At 35.7% G+C, this 19,552-nt stretch overlaps 3 protein-coding genes across 3 annotated transcripts in view; 2 read left to right on the top strand and 1 right to left on the bottom strand.

Moving 5' to 3' along the window:
- Window positions 1-4,919, bottom strand: part of LOC111449112 (ankyrin repeat domain-containing protein 2B-like) — a 6,186-nt gene extending 1,267 nt beyond the window's left edge. Inside the window, exons 1-7 of the mRNA XM_023088983.1 lie at window positions 4,748-4,919; window positions 4,566-4,612; window positions 2,826-2,983; window positions 2,276-2,488; window positions 2,023-2,171; window positions 1,694-1,859; window positions 581-673 (exon numbers count right to left, since the gene is read on the bottom strand). Coding sequence (XP_022944751.1) covers window positions 581-673; window positions 1,694-1,859; window positions 2,023-2,171; window positions 2,276-2,488; window positions 2,826-2,983; window positions 4,566-4,599 — 813 coding nt within the window. The 5' untranslated portion in view covers window positions 4,600-4,612; window positions 4,748-4,919. The remainder of the gene's footprint in view (window positions 1-580; window positions 674-1,693; window positions 1,860-2,022; window positions 2,172-2,275; window positions 2,489-2,825; window positions 2,984-4,565; window positions 4,613-4,747) is intronic.
- A 1,835-nt stretch (window positions 4,920-6,754) lies between these two features.
- Window positions 6,755-9,640, top strand: LOC111449107 (transmembrane 9 superfamily member 12-like). Its single transcript, XM_023088974.1, is given in 3 exon segments — window positions 6,755-6,865; window positions 7,256-8,508; window positions 8,510-9,640. Coding segments are annotated over 2 exon segments (1,986 nt in total). The 5' UTR covers window positions 6,755-6,865; window positions 7,256-7,303; the 3' UTR covers window positions 9,291-9,640.
- A 1,529-nt stretch (window positions 9,641-11,169) lies between these two features.
- On the top strand, window positions 11,170-18,489 carry LOC111448102. Its single transcript, XM_023087516.1, has 22 exons — window positions 11,170-11,390; window positions 11,475-12,050; window positions 12,142-12,401; window positions 12,491-12,571; window positions 12,708-12,842; window positions 12,955-13,079; window positions 13,366-13,530; window positions 13,804-13,906; window positions 14,105-14,210; window positions 14,297-14,407; window positions 14,559-14,722; window positions 14,846-14,963; window positions 15,393-15,617; window positions 15,757-15,947; window positions 16,077-16,244; window positions 16,333-16,438; window positions 16,595-16,732; window positions 16,943-17,101; window positions 17,286-17,492; window positions 17,678-17,872; window positions 18,042-18,113; window positions 18,251-18,489. Exons 1-22 carry the CDS (start codon window positions 11,343-11,345, stop codon window positions 18,407-18,409), a joined length of 3,612 nt encoding a protein of 1,203 aa, XP_022943284.1. The 5' UTR covers window positions 11,170-11,342; the 3' UTR covers window positions 18,410-18,489.
- The last annotated feature ends 1,063 nt before the right edge of the window (window positions 18,490-19,552 follow it).

Raw genomic sequence — 19,552 nt, 5'->3', positions numbered from 1 at the left:
CTTTTTTTTTTTTTTTTTTTTTTTTTTTTTTTTTTTTGGAGGGGAGGGGGACGTTGAAGATTGGTCATATCTCCCCAGTTCAAAAGCAAGGCAAAAATTTCCAGATTCATGGTAGAAAATACAAAAACAAGGCAAATTCATGCCAAAAAACTTGTAGTATAGGAAACTGATTGATAGCACATGTAACTATGAATTTACCCATACCAGAAGTTGAATCAGGCCAATATCAAGCATAAAATGAAGAAATACAAGTATTGGCTAACTGGAAGACCAAACACAACCAATTTAGCAAAAAGCCCAGCTGTATGTTTGACAATGTTACACCCTAATATGTGTAAAAACACCATAAAATCATAGCATTTTCCAAGAAGACGGATTTCCCAGTTTTCATTATCAATTTCCCCAGAACTTAAGGACATATTTCTACAACCTATAGAACAGATCATGTTCAAGTGAGTTCATCAGCTTTCATCATCAATTTATCAGAACTACTAGGCAAATGTACTCAACATAAGTATTTGAAACGTAGTCAAAATAACAAAAAGGCTTGAAAAAAATTTCCCACAAGAAGCAATCATACCTCGCCATACCCACATGCAAAATGCAATGCGGTCCTTCCCTCTGAATCTTCTTCGTCCTTGTTCCCACCAGCTGCTAGTGCATTTTTTAAGCCCTTACAAAAACAAAAATAAGACCTGGATTAGACACATTATTTCTGATCCCTTGGGTATCACCTTGTTCTTGTCCATCATTCTTCGTCATGAAACAAACTCCAAATTATTTCATTCTAATTTGTAAATAGACAAATGGGTGAAGCAAATTGATAACAATTTTTTTTAGGAGAGAAACATTTTTACTGAAAAATGAAATAAGATGAGCTAATTCGTTGAGGCAAATCAATAATCATAATTTTTTTTAAAATTTTATTAATACAAATTGATCTAAGGTGAACAGAAAAGACTATCAAGTGATAATGAATTAATTTGTTTTACTATAAATAAAATTTGAACATCTTTATGGAATTCTATAAATAAATAAAAAATGGTTTTTGTCAGCATTTATATTTATTGATTGAATAATCCCCAACAGAATTTCTAAACTTTTTTTAAACAGATTGAAGATAAAAATGATAAGCCGCAGTATTGCCACATGGGAAGGACAGGCAGCAAACTATAGATTATAGATATAACCCAATATCTAATTATGATAGGAAGAAATAGCTCCCCATGGGTTTCTTACATTACGTCATCTAAGGACATTGTGCCATCCCATGATATCACCCTATATTTACTTTTAATCTCAGTAGATTAACAATTCCATATCTAGAGGTAAAGAAACACGCTCGCACTGTGGATGTAGATTAGCTTCCATGCATCTCAACTATTCTCATGAAATTACCAATAGTATTAGAAGATATTTATACTCTTTGAATCATGTGTACAAGTTATTTTAATAATTAAATTAAGATTAAACAACATAAACAAAACAGCAGAGAAAAACATGACAACCAAACAACATAGACTAAAATGCAAACATTGCGAAATATGGTGATGTTACACTAATTAAGACAACTCCTAGTATAATATGCCTCTATAAGTGAGTCTGCATCTGATGATTAGATTGCAATAGTTCTTTCAAATGAACATAATGAAGGGGACCTTGAGGATAAAAATTGTGATGAACAATCAAGTACCTCCGCATCACCAACACTAGCAGTTTGATGAACTAAAGATTCATCATCATTTCCCACTTCTTCTGAATCATCTGCAACCGAACTTTCAGCATTGGCAGCATCTCCATGAACTGCAAAACCCATTGCTTCGCCCAATTTTTTCAAGACATCTCTGTCATTCCAGTACCTAAGAATGCAAATTTTCTTTCTTTAACAGAAGGGTCTGCAAATTTTCTTTCTCTGTCACCAACACTAGCAGTTTGATGAACTAAAAATTTTCTTTCTTAGTAGACTAATTTGTTCCAAAAATTGATGCAGGATTGGAAATAATTAACTATAGAAACCATAACCTCATCATGGCAGCTGGACCACCAGTCTCTATTTCATCTAAAATAGGCTTCAAAGTTGGATCTTCCTTGATTTGTGCCATGCGTTCCTCAAGCTGGTCCTTATTTGATGGATTTGCAAAAGTTTCCAGCATGCTAGACATAGATGGATCCTGGAAAATCATAAAATCAAATCATATTGTTTTGTTGACATGCTCTTGTAAACAGAGAATGGAGAACAACAGGAGAGTATTTCAATTCAATTGACAAGAAATACCTGCATTAGTGCATTGCCAAGGCGCTCGGCCATTGTCATAAATTGAGGATTCTGCATGACCTGCTGCATGGTAGAATAGTACTGTTGTGTATCAAACTGAGGAATACCCGGTTGAGCAGAAGCACCTTGAAAAGTCTTCTGAAGTTGAGACGCCATCTGGTTGAATGCAGGATCTTTTGCTATTTGAGAAGCTAATTCTTGAATGCTAGGATCCTGCAAGGAAAAAAAAAATGTTCCTTTCTTTTATATTTCTATGCGTGAAAAGAAAATTGGCAGTATGAGTTCAGTCTTCTTTTTCTCTGGGAAACAAATGGTCCTCGATGACAACAACTTCCCTTATCATGTTTCAGAAGTTGGCCACTCAAATTGAATTGAAGTACCAAAACCATACATCTAATTAAATATGATTCATGTATAAGCCTAACACATGTAACTAAGAATGCATGTACCAATTAATTAACTATTGAAACTCCAAGTATATGTATATACTCATACATATACCTACAAGTGACCTTTCAACATAGATTCGGGTCTATTGAAGATGGCATACGTTAAGCAAACCAGTCATTGCTGAGAAGTCAAAAGGATTTGGAGGAAACTCCCCTCCATGAGGTGAGGCTGAGGGAGATTTTGGATTATCTGGCTGCTGCTCTGCAGCAGATGTTTCACTTTTGGTATTTTTGCTATCTGACGGTGCTGTCTTCTCGTCTACAAATGGATAATGAATTATCAGAAATAAACTAAACAAAAGAGAAGAGTTCAGAAGAAATTACAATTATTTAAAAGGAAGAAGAAATGGGAAAAAAATGTTTTACATCATAATATTACTGAGATGTATCAGTTTTTCTTTAATTTCCCTGTATATTGACTTTATGTTGTGTTAGTAAATTATGTAATCTTAAAGCTTGAAAATTGGATAGCTCAAGACACGATTTTACTTATAAAATGGGATTATTGATATTAAGAAGACGAATGTAGGGGGAAGCAGCGCCAAGATGGTTTACACGCCAAAGTTTTCTTTTCGATATAGAACATAAAACTCATGGTTAGTTTTCTGTATCCCAATTATTTCTATACAGCAGTATATGCTCCTTAACATTGAAAACCTCCCCTACACTCTGATCTTTCCACTCATCAATACCCTTGTGCTCTTTTGAACCTAGGCTAATATCCTTATCCTGCCAGAAAAAATCATTTAGAGTAAAAAAGGGTGGACAAACCAGCAAATATTTACGTCTTTGCACGCTTAAAGAGATGAGGTCCTACAGGGAGTTGAACCCAAGTTGCATTGTGCCTATCAAACGATCCATTACCTCCGTAGAACAAGCAACCTCACAACTTAAACCACAATACGCTAATTCCACTCAAATGTTTAGCTTCATCAAAGTTAACATCCAATTGAGAGGCTAATTAATCAGGAAGCAAAATTCCTAGAAACCATCAAATGCAATTCATTTGATATGCATTTTTAGCCACTCAAAACTAAAGCCTAAATCTAAACAGGAACATGAACAGAAGAAGAATCCTTCATTTCATGTGAAAATGAAGCGATAGAGAAAAAAAAAAAACCCCCACAAATCCTCCTGATATGAACCAAGAGACATCAATCATACAATATACTTCAATGAAGATGTGAAGAAAAGGTTGTCAAAATTATCAAAAGATGTTTCAATTCATGCTAAAGAAGAATAAAGTTTGATTGTTGTAAATTTTGGGTGGGTTATAATTTAGAGTAATTTAGAGTTATTGTATTTTAAGACTTTTTATTTAATTTCAGTTACATTTACATAATGGCTAATTATGGCCATGAAGTGTGAATGTTACAACTTTTGTAATTTTCATTTTGAGGCTATATAAAGCCATGTTTGTTGTATTTGTAAGAGAGACTTGGAAAATATAGTAAAAGAAGCCTTTGTGCTTTTCTTTAGCCAATGGCTAAGTTTCTTTGCAACTCTATGTAGTTTAGGTTGCATGTAGAATCATTCAAGCTCGACATGATCAATCTTGCTTGTGGAGTGATTCGAATCTCAAACAAGTGTTTGAGATATTTGATCAACAAGAATCATTGAAGCTAGACATGATCGATCTTGCTTCTGGAGTGATTCGAATCTCAAACAAAGTGTTCTTGGCTTGAGATATTCGATCGACAAGGTAATCCGAATCTTATTCCCCTTGTATTGATTCCTTATCTTATCACCTCCCCTCACGAAAAGAAAAAGTCCCACAATCTAGGATACAAACTATGAGTAATTGATAGATGGAATTACTACAAATGAAATTAGGAATTTACCAGCAGCAACATCCTTCGTCGAACTGGAAGCCATTGAAGCAACCGAACTGAATTAAAAAAAACAAAATGACAAAACGGTTAAACCAGCAGAATCTGGAAACAAAGATTTTGGCACAGAATACTAGAAATGGAGCAGAAGAAAAGAATCAAAGACGAAACAAGTTGGGAAGCAATCAAAGAACCTTTGAACTGGAAAACTTCAAACACGGCTGCGATGGAGCCTCCGAGATTGAACCTCAACCAGAGCCCGAAGCCTGCAAGCAACTCAATCCAAGAAAAAATCGAGCGAGGTCAGAACTTAGTAGATATGAAGATAATAAATCGCCTTCTCTTCCCCTATCACCTATCCCAATCGCTTGTAACACTTTCTTTTTTTCTTTTTAAATATTATTTTATTTTATTTTATTTTGAGATATATTAAAAAGAAAATATAATATTTATAGATAAATAAATAAAAGTTGTTTATTAACATTTTTTAAAATATTTGTAAAATAACTTAGAAAATAATACTAAAAATAGCAATTTATAATTTTTTTTAATTGTCTAAAACTATTTTTAAAATCTAAATAAAGTCTTGAATTTTCTTTTCCAATTTAAATAAGAAATCAAATTTAAAAACAATGAAAAAAAATAATTAGTTTTCAATTTTTGTTATTTTTAATTTGTTCTAGAAACTGGAAAAATAATTGTTAATTTACCGCAATTATATTTTTGGTTTTGAATTAAATTAAATGTTTTTGTTGTGTACACGCAAGCAAACAAACTAGGGTTTCAGTGGGCCCCGGCAATCCTCATCTCTGCCAAACCAATGGCTATTATTAAGCGACGGAATTTATTTATTTATTTATTTATTTATTTATTATTATTATTATTATTTTGTTCGGGGCAAGAATTTGTGGTTCTAAATTTGTGATTTAATGTTAATTAATATTATTTATAAAACATTTTTGTAACTGTAATTGAAAATAGTTTTTTTATAAGCTATTGGTTAATGCTTTTACTACTTTCCAAATTATTTCTTTAAATATTAAATTATTCATTTATTATTATTTAATTTTAATTTGGTACCTGGACTTATATAAAGTTTGACATTTTTTCTTTTTTAAAGCCAATTAAAAAAATATTAATCATTTAAAAAATATTTATATATCTTTATTTTTTACTGTCTTTATTAAAATATATAGAGCTCGTATGATTATTGAACTCGATCCCTATTGAGCTAGTGATGATGTTTCAACAACACATTCCCACGATAGTATGATATTATCTAAGTTGAACTTCGCATAATTTTTTTTTTTAATTTACTTTAAAGATTTGAGACGAAGAGAGAGAATTAAGTTTACTACACTCCCGAATTTGAAAAGTTTATTTCAACTTTAAAAGTTGAGTTTTTTTTTTTTTTTAAACAACCAATTTTATCGTTCAATTTATATACAAAAAAAATTGTATTTATGTAATAATTCAAACCCACTACTAGTAGTTATTGTCTGCTTTGACCTGTTATATATTGTCATCAGTCTCACGGTTCTAAAACGTGTTGCGTGAGAGGCTTCCGAACCCTTATAAAAAATGTTTCATTCTTGTTTCCAACCTGGGATCTCACAGTTTACTTTTGTGTTGATTACGGTGAAGGGGCAAGAGGTTGAAGGAAGGAAGACTAACAACATGCACAATTCACCGAGAAAATTTGATTTCTCTTATTATTAATCAAGAATTTCATATGGAGCTAAAACGACCCTCTGAAAGTGCAAATACTAATTTGTTTATAATTAATTTATTGAAGGTATAGCATCATCATTGGTTGTAAGCGCAATATCTGCGAGATCTGGATACATTTTTGAACGGCGAGTATTTTTTTTTTTAATGTTTATTTCATTTAATTTATTTAAAAAAAAATTTACAAAAATTTAAGACATTCTAGGTATATTTTATTAGCTTATTAATCAAATATTTGCATAATTATTTTCGCTTCATTCAATTTAAAATCTTCCAATTTATTTTAATAACTTGTTTTCTAAAAAAATATTATTAAAATATATAAAAAAGGATTTTGAAATTGAGAGTTGAAATAATTAAGCTAATTATTTTAGCAAAAAAAAAAAAAAGAAAAAAAAATCTAATTCTCCTCTTTAATTTATTTTTAAATAATTTATTTTAGCAAAAGAACATATATCTATGTTTATAAGATTTTGAGCAAACGAATAATAAGTCCCAGTGGAACGCAATATCAAGAACCGCCAGCAAAATTCTCACACTGTGTCGTCCGTGGCGCTTCCTGAGTATCTCGCACCCTGTCTGTGGTAAGTTCTCGACCTAGATCTCAAGATTTTTGCCCAATTTTTGGTGCATGTTTCCAAGTTATGGATCTTACGCATGTGTTTCTCTATAATTGATTATAATTTTTCATTTCATCGCTGCTTGTGGAAATTGAATTGAGTCGGATTTCGTCCTTTCCGAGCTTGTTCTTAAGATTGTTTTTGTTCGTTATTTGAGAAAGATTTGCGTAGAATCTCTTTTGTTTCTTCCATGCAACCTCTAAATAACTCAGATCTTATGCGTTCTCTAATTAATTTCGCTGATTTTCAGTTTAGAAGGTGTAGCTAGAAATGTCTTTTCCTCTTTATAGATCTCGCTGCTCTCTTGTTTTTGTTTTATGATTTAAATTGCTGTCATTTTTTTTCTTCTTCTAGCGAATGGTTCTTTTAAGTTAGAGATTGCCGCATTTCTTTCAGTTTCCAATGGCCTCTTCCAGTTCGAGGAAGCCCTCAATCTGTTGGGGTTTCCTCGTGTTTCTGGTACTTCTTGCCTATCGTTGCGATGCCTTCTATCTTCCCGGAAGCTACATGAAAGTTTACTCCCCTGGGGATCCTATATTTGCTAAGGTTAATTCCTTGACTTCCATTGAAACCGAGCTTCCCTTCAATTATTATAGTCTCCCCTACTGCAAACCACCGGATGGTGTCAAGAAAAGTGCAGAGAATCTTGGGGAGCTGCTTATGGGTGATCAGATCGATAACTCTCCTTATCGTTTTCGCATGAATGTAAATGAAACAGTCTACCTTTGTACCACCCAGCCTTTGAGTGAGGTTCAAGTGAAGCTTTTGAAACAGAGAACCCGTGATCTCTATCAGGTAAACATGATACTGGATAATTTACCAGCCATGAGATTTACCCAACAAAATGGGGTTAAAATCCAGTGGACTGGGTTTCCAGTCGGGTATACACCATCAAACAGTGAGGATGATTATATCATTAATCACCTAAAGTTCACAGTCTTAGTTCATGAGTACGAGGGGAGTGGTGTGGAAATAATTGGCACTGGGGAAGAAGGTATGGGTGTGATTTCGCGAACTGAGCAGAAGAAGTCTTCTGGATTCGAGATTGTTGGATTTCAGGGTGCACCTTGTAGTGTTAAACATAAATTTGATCCTGAAACTATGAAAAAGTATAAAATGTTTGAGAATATCACACATATAGACTGTCCGACAGAACTTGATAAGTCCCAGATTATCAGGGAGAAAGAGCAAGTATCATTCACTTATGAGGTGCAGTTTGTCAAAAGTGAAATACGGTGGCCGTCGAGATGGGATGCGTATTTGAGAATGGAGGGTTCCAAAGTACACTGGTTCTCTATTTTAAATTCTCTAATGGTAATCTTCTTCTTAGCTAGTATAGTTTTTGTCATATTCTTAAGGACTGTGAGAAGAGATTTGACAAGGTATGAGGAGTTGGATAAAGAATCTCAAGCGCAGATGAATGAGGAGCTCTCAGGATGGAAACTTGTGGTGGGAGATGTGTTCAGGGAACCTGATTGTTCGAAGCTCCTCTGTGTTATGGTTGGTGATGGCGTTCAAATCTTGGGGATGGCAGTTGTTACTGTTGTTTGTACAGCCTTTGGATTCATGTCACCAGCTTCAAGAGGAATGCTACTGACAGGGATGATTATTCTTTATAAAGCTTGGGATTATTGCGGGTTATGTCGGTGTACGTGTATGGAGAACCATTAAAGGAACGTCGGAAGGGTGGCGGTCGGTTTCCTGGTCAGTTGCTTGCTTCTTTCCTGGGATTGTCTTCGTCATTCTTACAATACTGAACTTCATACTTTGGAGCAGCAAGAGTACGGGTGCCATTCCCATCTCACTATATTTCGAACTCTTGGCTCTCTGGTTTTGCATATCTGTGCCACTCACCCTGCTGGGAGGGTTCTTTGGCACACGAGCAGTGGAAATTCAATTTCCTGCAAGAACCAACCAAATTCCGAGGGAAATTCCTGCACAAAAGTACCCATCTTGGCTTCTCATTCTTGGAGCTGGGACCCTTCCCTTTGGAACCCTTTTCATCGAACTCTTCTTTATCCTTTCTAGTATCTGGCTTGGGAGGTTCTATTATGTTTTTGGCTTCCTACTGATAGTCTTGTCTTTGCTGGTTATTGTGTGTGCTGAGGTATCACTCGTCCTTACCTACATGCATCTGTGTGTGGAAGATTGGCGGTGGTGGTGGAAGGCTTTCTTTGCTTCTGGTTCCGTTGCTCTTTACGTGTTCTTATATTCCATCCACTACTTAGTCTTTGAGCTGCAGAGTTTGAGCGGCCCAGTATCAGCTATTCTTTATCTTGGTTATTCATTGATCATGGCAACGGCAATCATGTTGTCAACGTGCACCATCGGCTTCTTGACCTCCTCCTACTTTGTTCACTACCTATTTTCATCAGTAAAGATAGATTAGAAATAGCCAACACCGCCCTTGAACGCGCAGGCCGTGGATGATTTCGGTAACGTTTTGGCTCTTTGGTAAGTCGCCCGGTACTTCTTTTTTCATCTTAGCAAGTTTCTTAGGCAAATGGTCTTCAGAGCTGTGATGTTATATATGGAGTGAAGTGGAGCGAAGTCCAAAAGGAAATAGCCTTGGTTTCTTAATGCCGTTGATCTAGTTTTGATTGAGCGCTTTTATCCAATCAATTTCAAAATTGTTTGGTGAATCTTGAAAGGTACCATTGTTTCAGCCTTCCATTATTGTATACCATTTCATTGTATCGATAAGGGCGTTTGAAATTAATGGGACGGGAATGAACTGTTCACTCCATAACGAAACAATGGTTTCTAAACAATTTAGAAATTGAGTTGGGATGAACGTTAGAAGCATTTGAAAGTAAGTTAGACACGAGCACTCGAAGGTAAGTGAGATTAGTTCCCTTTAAACGTGATTTCGTTTGGGTTCGTAAATTTACCAATTGTGAGGGTATCATTTGTTTTGTATTGAAATTAAACCATTATAAGAATATTTTGAAACAAACCATTAAGAACTTGGTACATCAAGAATCTAATATATAGTATATCAAATATGCTTTTGACATATCTATATGATAAATCTTAATAATAAAAAATGAAAAAAAAAAATTAGATTTTGCCAATTTTATTTCACTAAACTAAGATAATATTTACAAAAAAGTGGATGGAGAAAAGAGAAGTGTTTTTTTTTTTTTTTTTAATTTTTATTTTTATAATATAATATATGTATGAATTTTATGGTGAGGAGTGTAGTATTGGTCAAATTTAATTTAAGCTTAATTTAATTTAAGCTTACTAATTTCCTTAAAAGACACGCTACGTATCACAATCACGGTTTTTAGGCAGCAAATTTGATGATTGTACGGCACCCACTCTCGGCACTAAGTAGGTCAAGCCTACTTCGAGTTAAGTTAGCTGCGGTCGGAGCAACGTGAATACAAACCTCGGGTCTCGATTGCGATTTTTAGGCAGCAGATTTGATGATTGTACGGCACCCACTCTCGGCACTGAGTGGGTCAAGCCTACTTCGAGTTAAGTTACCTACGGTCGGGACAACGTGAATACAAACCTCGAGTCTCGATTTCAAGAGAAGATTTTAGAAAGTGGGGAAAAGAGGTTTTGAAAAGAGAGTTTTGAAGGCAAGAGAGAGAATTTGAAATTGCCATCATATAGGATATGGGAATGTACGCAAAAAGGCAACAGCAAGTGCTTACAACTGCTTACTGCATATAACTAAGAAGTTGACAATTAGTCATATCCCCCACAATACATTTTGAGGCATTTTATGTCTACCAGGCGTAGCTATGACATCGCTGAAACTTCATACTCTTAAAGAAAACAAGAAACAAGAAAGAAATAATACAACATGAAAGCGGTAAAAGAAAGCAATAAATTAGTACAAGGCAAAGGTTCCGGCATGTCGGACAAGCTTGACTGTGACACTACGCTTCCCATTTGCATAACTCACATCAATTTCAACTAAAAACAATTATATATTTTTTTTTTATAATAGTTTTACTCTTTTTTTTTTTTTAAATTTTTAATTATTTTGCATTTATAATTAAATTTAAAAAACAAAAAACAATTTTTAGAATTTATAAATTAAAATTTAAAAAACTAAAAACTAAATAAGAAATGGTAATTAAACTACCCTTCAAAAATAAAAATAAAGGACCGAAAGAATTAAATATAGATCGAGAAAATGTTTCTTCTTTTTTGGTTTTCGTAATATTATTAATAATATTATTATTTAAAATAAATAAATAAATAAGAGCGCCAGAAACTAGCCGTTAACAAACGTAGACCCACTGGAGCTAATGCGCTGTCGCGCTCCTTCTTCTTCCTCTTCCTCTTCTTCTTCTTCTTCGTCTTCGTTGTATTTGATTCTGTCCTGTACTTCAACTCTTTCTAGCTTCTTCCTTGTGCTCCTTCAACGTCTCTCTTCTATACCAGAAGCCCCTTCCCGTTCGAACATTTATCATTGGCCACGATGTTCACAGATGGCCTTGATGAAACTGCAATTGACTGGATAAAAAAGGTACTCTCGATTCTGATGCAATTCCTAGCGTTTTTGTTTGTTTTTATTCGATTCAGTTTGCAATCCGTGCTTCTTTCTCCACAGGGGAGGGATAAACCGGTGGAAGATGAAGCTCGAATTCGATCTCCTCTTGCTGAGAGAACCGGCGCCGATCTATTTCCAAAATCTCCTTTGGCGTTTAATGGCAGTGGATTCATGTCTTCTCACGTTTTGCCTCCTTTGAAATTCCGTTCTGGATTGCTTACTCCTCATAGTTTGGCTTCTCCTTGCCTGGATGACGACGACGACGATGATGGAGATTATGATGTTAATGAAAGTATTGCTTCGGTTCCGTTTGAAGATGGTGGAGCTTATTCTGATGATGATGGTATGCGATTTCATGATTCGGATTTCTTGGAGAAGCCAGTTGTTGAGGGTTTTGATGAAGATGCATTTGGCTACCATTCTAGCGTATATTCCGGTGAGATTAAAGTGCCTGGAATCTCAAATATATCTTCTATCAATAGAGGGAATTTGAAGGAAGGTCTCAGGATTGAGGTGCCTGTTAATTTAAGAAAATTTCCCGGTGGAAAGTTGGGTGCAAGGAATTTCCCCCAAAAATTTTCCACTCCCAATCATGGAAGTCGGCGCAAGAATCAAGTCCACTTTCACAGCGCTCGTGTAAGACCTTCAAATCCCTAATATTTCTCTTTATATGTTGCGGAGTATCTCTTTTGTCCTTTTGAAAGCTGAACTGAGTTGATCGTTGCAGGGTCCTCAAGTCCACAGAAGTGTTTTTGAGGATTTGGCAGGAACCCCCAGTGCACCTCCCATTGCTGCTGATGTTGGAAGTGGTGAAGCGACAAGCACCGAGTGTGAAAGTCAGACCAGACGAGATTCTGAAGATTCAAGTGAAATTGATCAAACTGCCAATGGATGCCCATTGCGAGCACATGAGGGTCTTGATGGATGTAAAGACGTTTTGACAGATTGGAAACCTTGTTCTCCAGCAAACACCCAAAATTTTGGAAGGTTTGGTGGTTTTTAGTGGACTACTTTCATCTGAAAGAACCTTTAAATTTGTTCTTTTAATTTTCTCAGTTATATTCTTTTGTTAACAGAACTTCAACAGGAGCTAAAGATTCTCATATCTCTCAAGTGCAAGCAAACTATCCAGATTCTTCATCCGGTTACAGCACAAGGTATTATTGAATTCTACTCCTCTTGAGCCTGGATTCAAGTAGCTATTTTATTAGTTGTTTCTATCATTTGCTTCAAGGTACTTTTGGTTATTACTGATCTTAACATTCTTGCCCATTTCGGGTTTCATAATTGCAGTGGTCAGCATGCCTGGCAAACGCTACTTGCATATGATGCTTGTATTCGGTTATGCCTACAAGCATGGGAAAGAGGCTGCACAGACTCACCTGAATTTTTACGCAATGGGTGCCTGATTCTTCGAAATGCTTTTGGGTACCGATCCCCTTTCTTGTGCATTTTGACTAAGTATTGCTCAATTTGAAAGCTATTGATACCATTTATTGGACCTCTTATGGGTTCTCTCTATGAATTGACTACTATGTAGGCTACACAAATTTTTATTGCAACCTCGGCTGGCACAACCAACAGAAAGGGGGAGGAACACCGAGCATTCAGAACAAGTAGTTACTTCGAACCCGAAGCAAGTTGTTGGAAAGATAAGAGTGGAAGGTACAAGATTCTTCAGAAGATTTCACCACCATTTTAAACAATATATTTGGTTTGATTCCCTGTCCAAAGACTCCTATAGGGCTACTTGGTTATGTGTTGTCAAACTTTCTATTAAATTGAACGACTTGGTTCCTTTTGAGAGCTCTGCTTTCTATGTTCCAATTTAGTGAACAACCAATTCTGTGCTGGTTCTCTCTCTAGTCTTAGAAATCGAAGCAACTTTTCTCCTTTCCAATATTTTGTTGGTGTATTGATTGGCCAAGATTTTTTGTTTTGATACTGGCAGTGAAAAAGCTTAGATTGATACCAAAGAGGAAACTGATGAATACATATTCGCAAAAAAGCTCAATCTATATGCGAGCTGGGGCAGAGTATATCCGAAATATCTCAACTTTCGTGAAAAATGGCATAAATTCTCTAAAAGAGGCTTCGTTCTCAACTACTTCAGAAGGTTTGTAGTTAGTACCAAATTTGTTCGTTTTTTTGCTTTCTTCAACTGTGACACACGATTGATCTTTCACCAAGTTGGAAAATGATGGGTCCTATTTATTATTTGCGCCAATTTATTGTCTGAATTTTGTACGTTAATTGGGTGAGACAGTCCAAATACTTCCAAAAGATAAGTATGGGCATAGATGACATGCAGGAAAAAACAGGAATAAGTGTTTTTCTATAATTTCCAGTTCAGTAGTGGAAAGTGATTTACTTTTTGTATGTTTCGCAGAACAATCGTGCTTATTTCAGTTGAAGAGTGCTGCAGAAGTCTCTGATGTGGAGTGTGCTTCTGCTGTTTGCTTGCACCCTAGCAGTGGAGACTACCATGTCTTGTAAGTTCTGTTAATTTTTACTCATACTTGGTTTACCAGCTTAACTTGCTAAGAAAGAGCTCACATATGAACCACTGCTCTCAGGACATTATTTCTTTTTCTGAATTAATATTACACCAATCCCCTTTAGCAGAAGATTCTGCTTTTTCTAGTAGATCTATGTTATTAACTCACGATCATATGTTTTTGTGACTTCAGTTTCCCTGAGGCTCCAGGAGATACTCTATTGCTAGAAATCCAGGATGTTAAAAAAGTTACCCAAGGTCGAACTATGATTGCAGTTTCATCCTTGATCGATAACACAGTAAGTAATATGTTTCAGTTACAATTTTTTGCACTTGATCAATCAATAGTAATAAGAAATGAACTGACTTCACCCATTATGTGCAGAATGATAGAATTCGGTGGTGGCCCATATACCATGATGACCAGGAATGTGTTGGAAAAATTCAGCTTTCTATTGTTCACACATTGACAAGTGACGAGACTAATCATATGAAGGTAATTTTTTCCCCTCACAAGTACTAACGTTTTAAGCTTTTATTTGGAAGCAAATTAATGGGCATATCCTTACATAATGGGATTTTCTTTTGGTTCAAAAAGATGGATGGATTGTGGGTTTGACTGTTCCTTTTGTTTTCAAATGATACAGAGTGGACCTTTAGTTGAAACTCTTGCCTATGATTTAGTGCTAGAGGCTGCAATGCGTGCACAGCACTTCTGTTCCACAAATCTTAGGATAGATGGACTTTGGAAGTGGCTGTTGACTGAATTTGCAGACTACTACGGAGTTTCTAGCTCATACACAAGGATCAGGTATTAAACGTATGTCATTATGGATATGTAGAGTAGCAATTTAAGAAGATCAATCATTCATATTCTTGCAGACCTATCAATTTTGCTTTATTTTGACTTGCTTTAGTTCTTCCCAATACGCAGATATCTTTCTCATGTCATGAATGTGGCAACTCCAACCAAAGATTGCTTAGAGCTCGTAAATGAATTACTTGAACCCATAATGAAGGCCAAAAGCGAGAAAAGTTTGACTCGGCAAGAGGTATGTTTATCTAGTTGACCCTAACCAAATAAGAGTAATCACGATGGCAAGGATCTCTTGAAAATGAGGGTTTTTATTTATCAAAAGCTTAGTTCTGATTGCACATTTGGCTCATAGGAAACTAAGTCTGGGTTTGTATAGTGTGAACTTGTATGGATTTGTGTAGCTTGTGATTGAAAATTTGTATCTGTGTTTGTAATTTGTAAACGTGTGTAACATGAAACTGGTAAAAACGTGGCTTCAGTGAGATAAATTCTCACCTATTCAGCATAGATTGGCTTTACGATCTCATATTATACAAACGCAGCCGTTTGCATTTTCTTGCCTCCAATATGGCATATTCCTTATTCTTTTGAGGAATGACCATTAAAAACTATCCGCGGGTACAATGATGTATCTTTGGTTCTAATTAGTACATTCTCTTTGCAGAGAAGTATACTACTGGATTGTGAAACTCAAATTGAGAGTCTGTTGGCAAATGTTTTTGAGAACTACAAGTCATTGGATGAAAACTCCCCGACGGGATTGACAGATTTACTTGGTCCAATAAAAGACTCTGCAGCACCTGCTCTAACTCCTGCTGTGAAAATCTACACTCAGCTCCATGATATACTTTCTCGAGATGCCCAGAATATGCTAAGGAACTATTTTCAGGTGAGCCACCATCCGTTTTTGTACTCACATATAACTATATAATAACTTCATGCTATTGTGGAAACATTGCAAAATTCCCTGCTTTGATTCTTCTGATTACATGAATAAGCTAAACATTTCACTCCTATTATGATTGCAGAGAGGGGCAAAAAAGCGGTGTCGAAAGTACATGGTTGAGACTGATGAGTTTGTCTCGGGAAACTCTGAAGGTGTTCTCATTGATCCAATTACCATATCCACCGCATATTTGAAGATTAAACAGCTATGTAAACATATAGGTGATGAAATACAGGCTGATATCAAAATTCATAATCAGCATATACTACCCAGGTATGTTACATATGCGTTAATGAAACTGTTAGATCTTACGAAGTTTAACGAACTTTACAAGAATGCTTGTTACTATAATATGGGTTGTGCCTTGAATATACCGTGGCTCATGTTACCATTTTGTCGCAGTTCCATTGACCTGTCAAACATCACCGCCGCTGTTTACAGTACTGAGTTGTGCAACAGGCTTAGAGGATTCCTCTCAGCATGGCCTCCATCTGGTCCATTGCCTTACATAAATGAGCTTTTAGTAGCTACTGCTGATTTTGAAAGAAGCCTTGAATCATGGAACATCAGGTTTGTGTTAAAGATCATTTTACAGCTGAAAAGACGAGACGATTGTGTTGGATACTTCATTTTTTCCTGACATCACGGAATCCTTCAGTCCTGTGCAGGGTGGTGTAGACTCCAGAAATCTATTCCACAACTATATAATGGTGTGGGTACAGGATATGCAACTAACATTGCTGGATCTATGTAAAGCAGAAAAGGTACGCTCTCTCTCTCTCTCGGTATCTTTTTAGGAAGCAAAATTGCAAGCCTGCATAGAGAAATTCTCCGTGTTATATTAGTAGCTCATTCATCCTTCCTACAAAGTTACAGTTCAGCCTCTAAGCGAACTTTCTTGATTTGAACAATTGACACAGGTTCCATGGTCTGGTGTGTCAACAAATCATTCCAGCTCGCCCTTTGCCGAGGAGATGTATGAGAAAATAAGAGACTCCCTCGTTCAGTATGAAGTAGTGATCAATCGGTGGCCTCAGTATTCACTGATTCTAGAAAATGTAAGATTGATTATTGTTATCACATTAGAGACCACCATCATTCTACCATTTCATTTAATTGTAATTGCATATCATGCTCAAACTACCTTCTTTTTAACATAATGACTTGTTATACTCGTCAATGCCCGCGCGAACTTATAACGTTCTCAATTCCCTATACTTTTGCTGTACATACTCGATCACATTGATTGCGTTGGTGGTTCTATATAGGCTGTTGCAGATGTAGAGAGAGCAATATTAAAAGCACTTGAAAAACAATACAACGATATCTTGACACCTCTGAAAGATACCATCCCAAAGAGGCTGAACATGCATGTCCAGAAGCTAACAAGAAGACAATCAATGGCAATATACTCCGTTCCTAATCAAGTAAGCGTCCTCTTTTCCTTGTAGTGTACCACCTTTATCTGTGGTTATATTGATGCTCGTCCAAGCCTTGATGTCTACTTCTAGTCTCATATGTATGATGCATCGTACTTGTAGTTTTAACTTTTTTGAAAAAATATATATTTCCATGTGATTTTCACGTTTTGTTACCGTTTCTTGTGAACAGTTGGGAATGTTTCTCAATACCATCAAGAGAATTCTAGATGTCCTACATATTAGAGTTGAAGGTATCTTGAAGTCCTGGGCATCCTATATGCCTGTTGTGGGTGACAAGAAGTCACTGTTTGGAGAGCAAATGAACGGAATCACGGTTCTTTTGAGGACGAAGTACAAAAACTACTTACAGGCAACTGTAGGGAAGCTCATATGCAATGTAAGCTCTTATCACTTCATACTTTTCTCATGACAGAATTTATTTTGATTTTTTCAGTCATAAGTTTTTCTTCCAAACCATCTTGGTATTAGATCCAAGGATGAATCTAGTGAATAAAAATCTCCAATAACATAGCCTCATCATCTTCAATTCCACACACAATATAATTTTGAATTCATCATCAGATGCAAGGCAACCGTAATACACGGCTGAAAAGAATTTTGGAGGAAACGAGGGAAGAAGAAGGGGAGCATGAAGTTCGTGAAAGAATGCAAATGCTAAGTTCACAACTCACTGACTCTATATGGAACCTGCACGAGGTCTTCACAGGTCCTATATTTGTCGCAATGTGTCGGGGGCTCTGGGACAGGATGGGACAGGTAAACTTGAGTTTACAGACATGTATACAATTACATTTTAAGTGCTTAAAAAAGTGAAAAAAAAAAGTGTTTTTGTAAGGATTCAAACAGCTTCACATTGAAATTTCCTAACAGTTCACATCCCATTTAGGATATTCTAAGTTAATGCAACCACACTATTTTGAAACAGATTGTCTTGAAGTTTCTCGAAGGCAGGAAAGAAAACAGAGTATGGTACAATGGATCATATTACGCTCTTGGGGTATGTAAATTTCAATGCTGCCACCCACTCTACTCTTTATAGCAACAGAATATGCTACTCCCATGTCCTTTGTGCTGCTGCTGCATGTAAATAATTCATCATTATGATCTCACAATGATTCTATATTTTGTGTGCAGATTCTGGATGATACATTTGCTTCCCAAATGCAGCGATTACTAGGAAACGCAGTGCAAGAAAAAGATATTGATCCTCCTCGTTCAGTTGTTGAAGCTCGATCAATTCTGTGCAGGGACTCGGCAAATGCCACTGACACTGCAACTTATTTATATCTCTGATAGTTTCAACTGGTCTGCCTTCTTCAATTCATTTCAATTCATTCATCTCTGATAATCTCAACTGGTCTGCCTTCTTCAACAACTGGTCTGCTTCTTCAATTCAATTCATTCATCTCTGATAATCTCAACTGGTCTGCCTTCTTCAACAACTGGTCTGCTTCTTCAATTCAATTCATTCATCTCTGATAATCTCAACTGGTCTGCCTTCTTCAACAACTGGTCTGCTTCTTCAATTCATTCATCTCTGATAATCTCAACTGGTCTGCCTTCTTCAACAACTGGTCTGCTTCTTCAAATTCATTCATCTCTGATAATCTCAACTGGTCTGCCTTCTTCAACAACTGGTCTGCTTCTTCAATTCATTCATCTCTGATAATCTCAACTGGTCTGCCTTCTTCAACAACTGGTCTGCTTCTTCAATTCATTCATCTCTGATAATCTCAACTGGTCTGCCTTCTTCAACAACTGGTCTGCTTCTTCAATTCATTCATCTCTGATCTTCAACAACTGGTCTGCCTTCTTCAACAACTGGTCTGCTTCTTCAATTCATTCATCTCTGATAATCTCAACTGGTCTGCCTTCTTCAATTCATTCATCTCTGATAGTTTCAACTGGTCTGCTTCTTCAATTCATTCATCTCCGATAGTTTCAACTGGTCTGCTCTTCGATTCATTCATATACATACATAGCTTAGGTGTAATAATATTATTCTTATAGCTATTTACTATTTAGAAATTTTTTATTGTATTTATTCAATCTATTTCGAAAGGTATTGTTGTATTATTATTCAGAGGATCATTGTTCTTTTATTTTTTTAGATCATTACTGTTCAATTCTTTATATAAAGATCAATAAAAGCAGCTTCTTGATTTTCTTTTAGTTGAGAGTTCATTGCCAATGAAAACTCTGAAGTGTTTCTACCGTGGTTAAATTATTTTTATTATTATTTCACTTTTAACATCGTATTATTACTTTCTTTTTGCATATATTTGCTATTAATTCTATTTCGGTGGTTAAATTACAAGATATCCCTAAAATGAAACTAGTGTTTTATTTGTTTTTCCGACAAATTTACAATATTTTATAAAATTTTACCAATCTATTATTACATATAAATTTGAATTTGAATTTTTATGTTTTAAG

Source organism: Cucurbita moschata, unplaced genomic scaffold, assembly GCF_002738365.1.
Source record: "Cucurbita moschata cultivar Rifu unplaced genomic scaffold, Cmos_1.0 Cmo_Scf00010, whole genome shotgun sequence".
NCBI lineage: Eukaryota > Viridiplantae > Streptophyta > Magnoliopsida > Cucurbitales > Cucurbitaceae > Cucurbita > Cucurbita moschata.
The sequence above is the reverse complement of the archived record's forward strand: the minus strand, read 5'-3'. Positions and strand labels throughout refer to the sequence as shown.

Excerpts from the sequence above, each read along its gene's own strand:
- LOC111448102 (XM_023087516.1), top strand. The coding sequence starts at position 11,343 with ATGTTCACAGATGGCCTTGATGAAACTGCAATTGACTGGATAAAAAAG. Across the intron at positions 12,051-12,141 it reads TCCACTTTCACAGCGCTCGT|GGTCCTCAAGTCCACAGAAG; the intron begins GTAAGACCTTCA and ends TGATCGTTGCAG. Across the intron at positions 15,618-15,756 it reads TGCTAAGGAACTATTTTCAG|AGAGGGGCAAAAAAGCGGTG; the intron begins GTGAGCCACCAT and ends TTATGATTGCAG.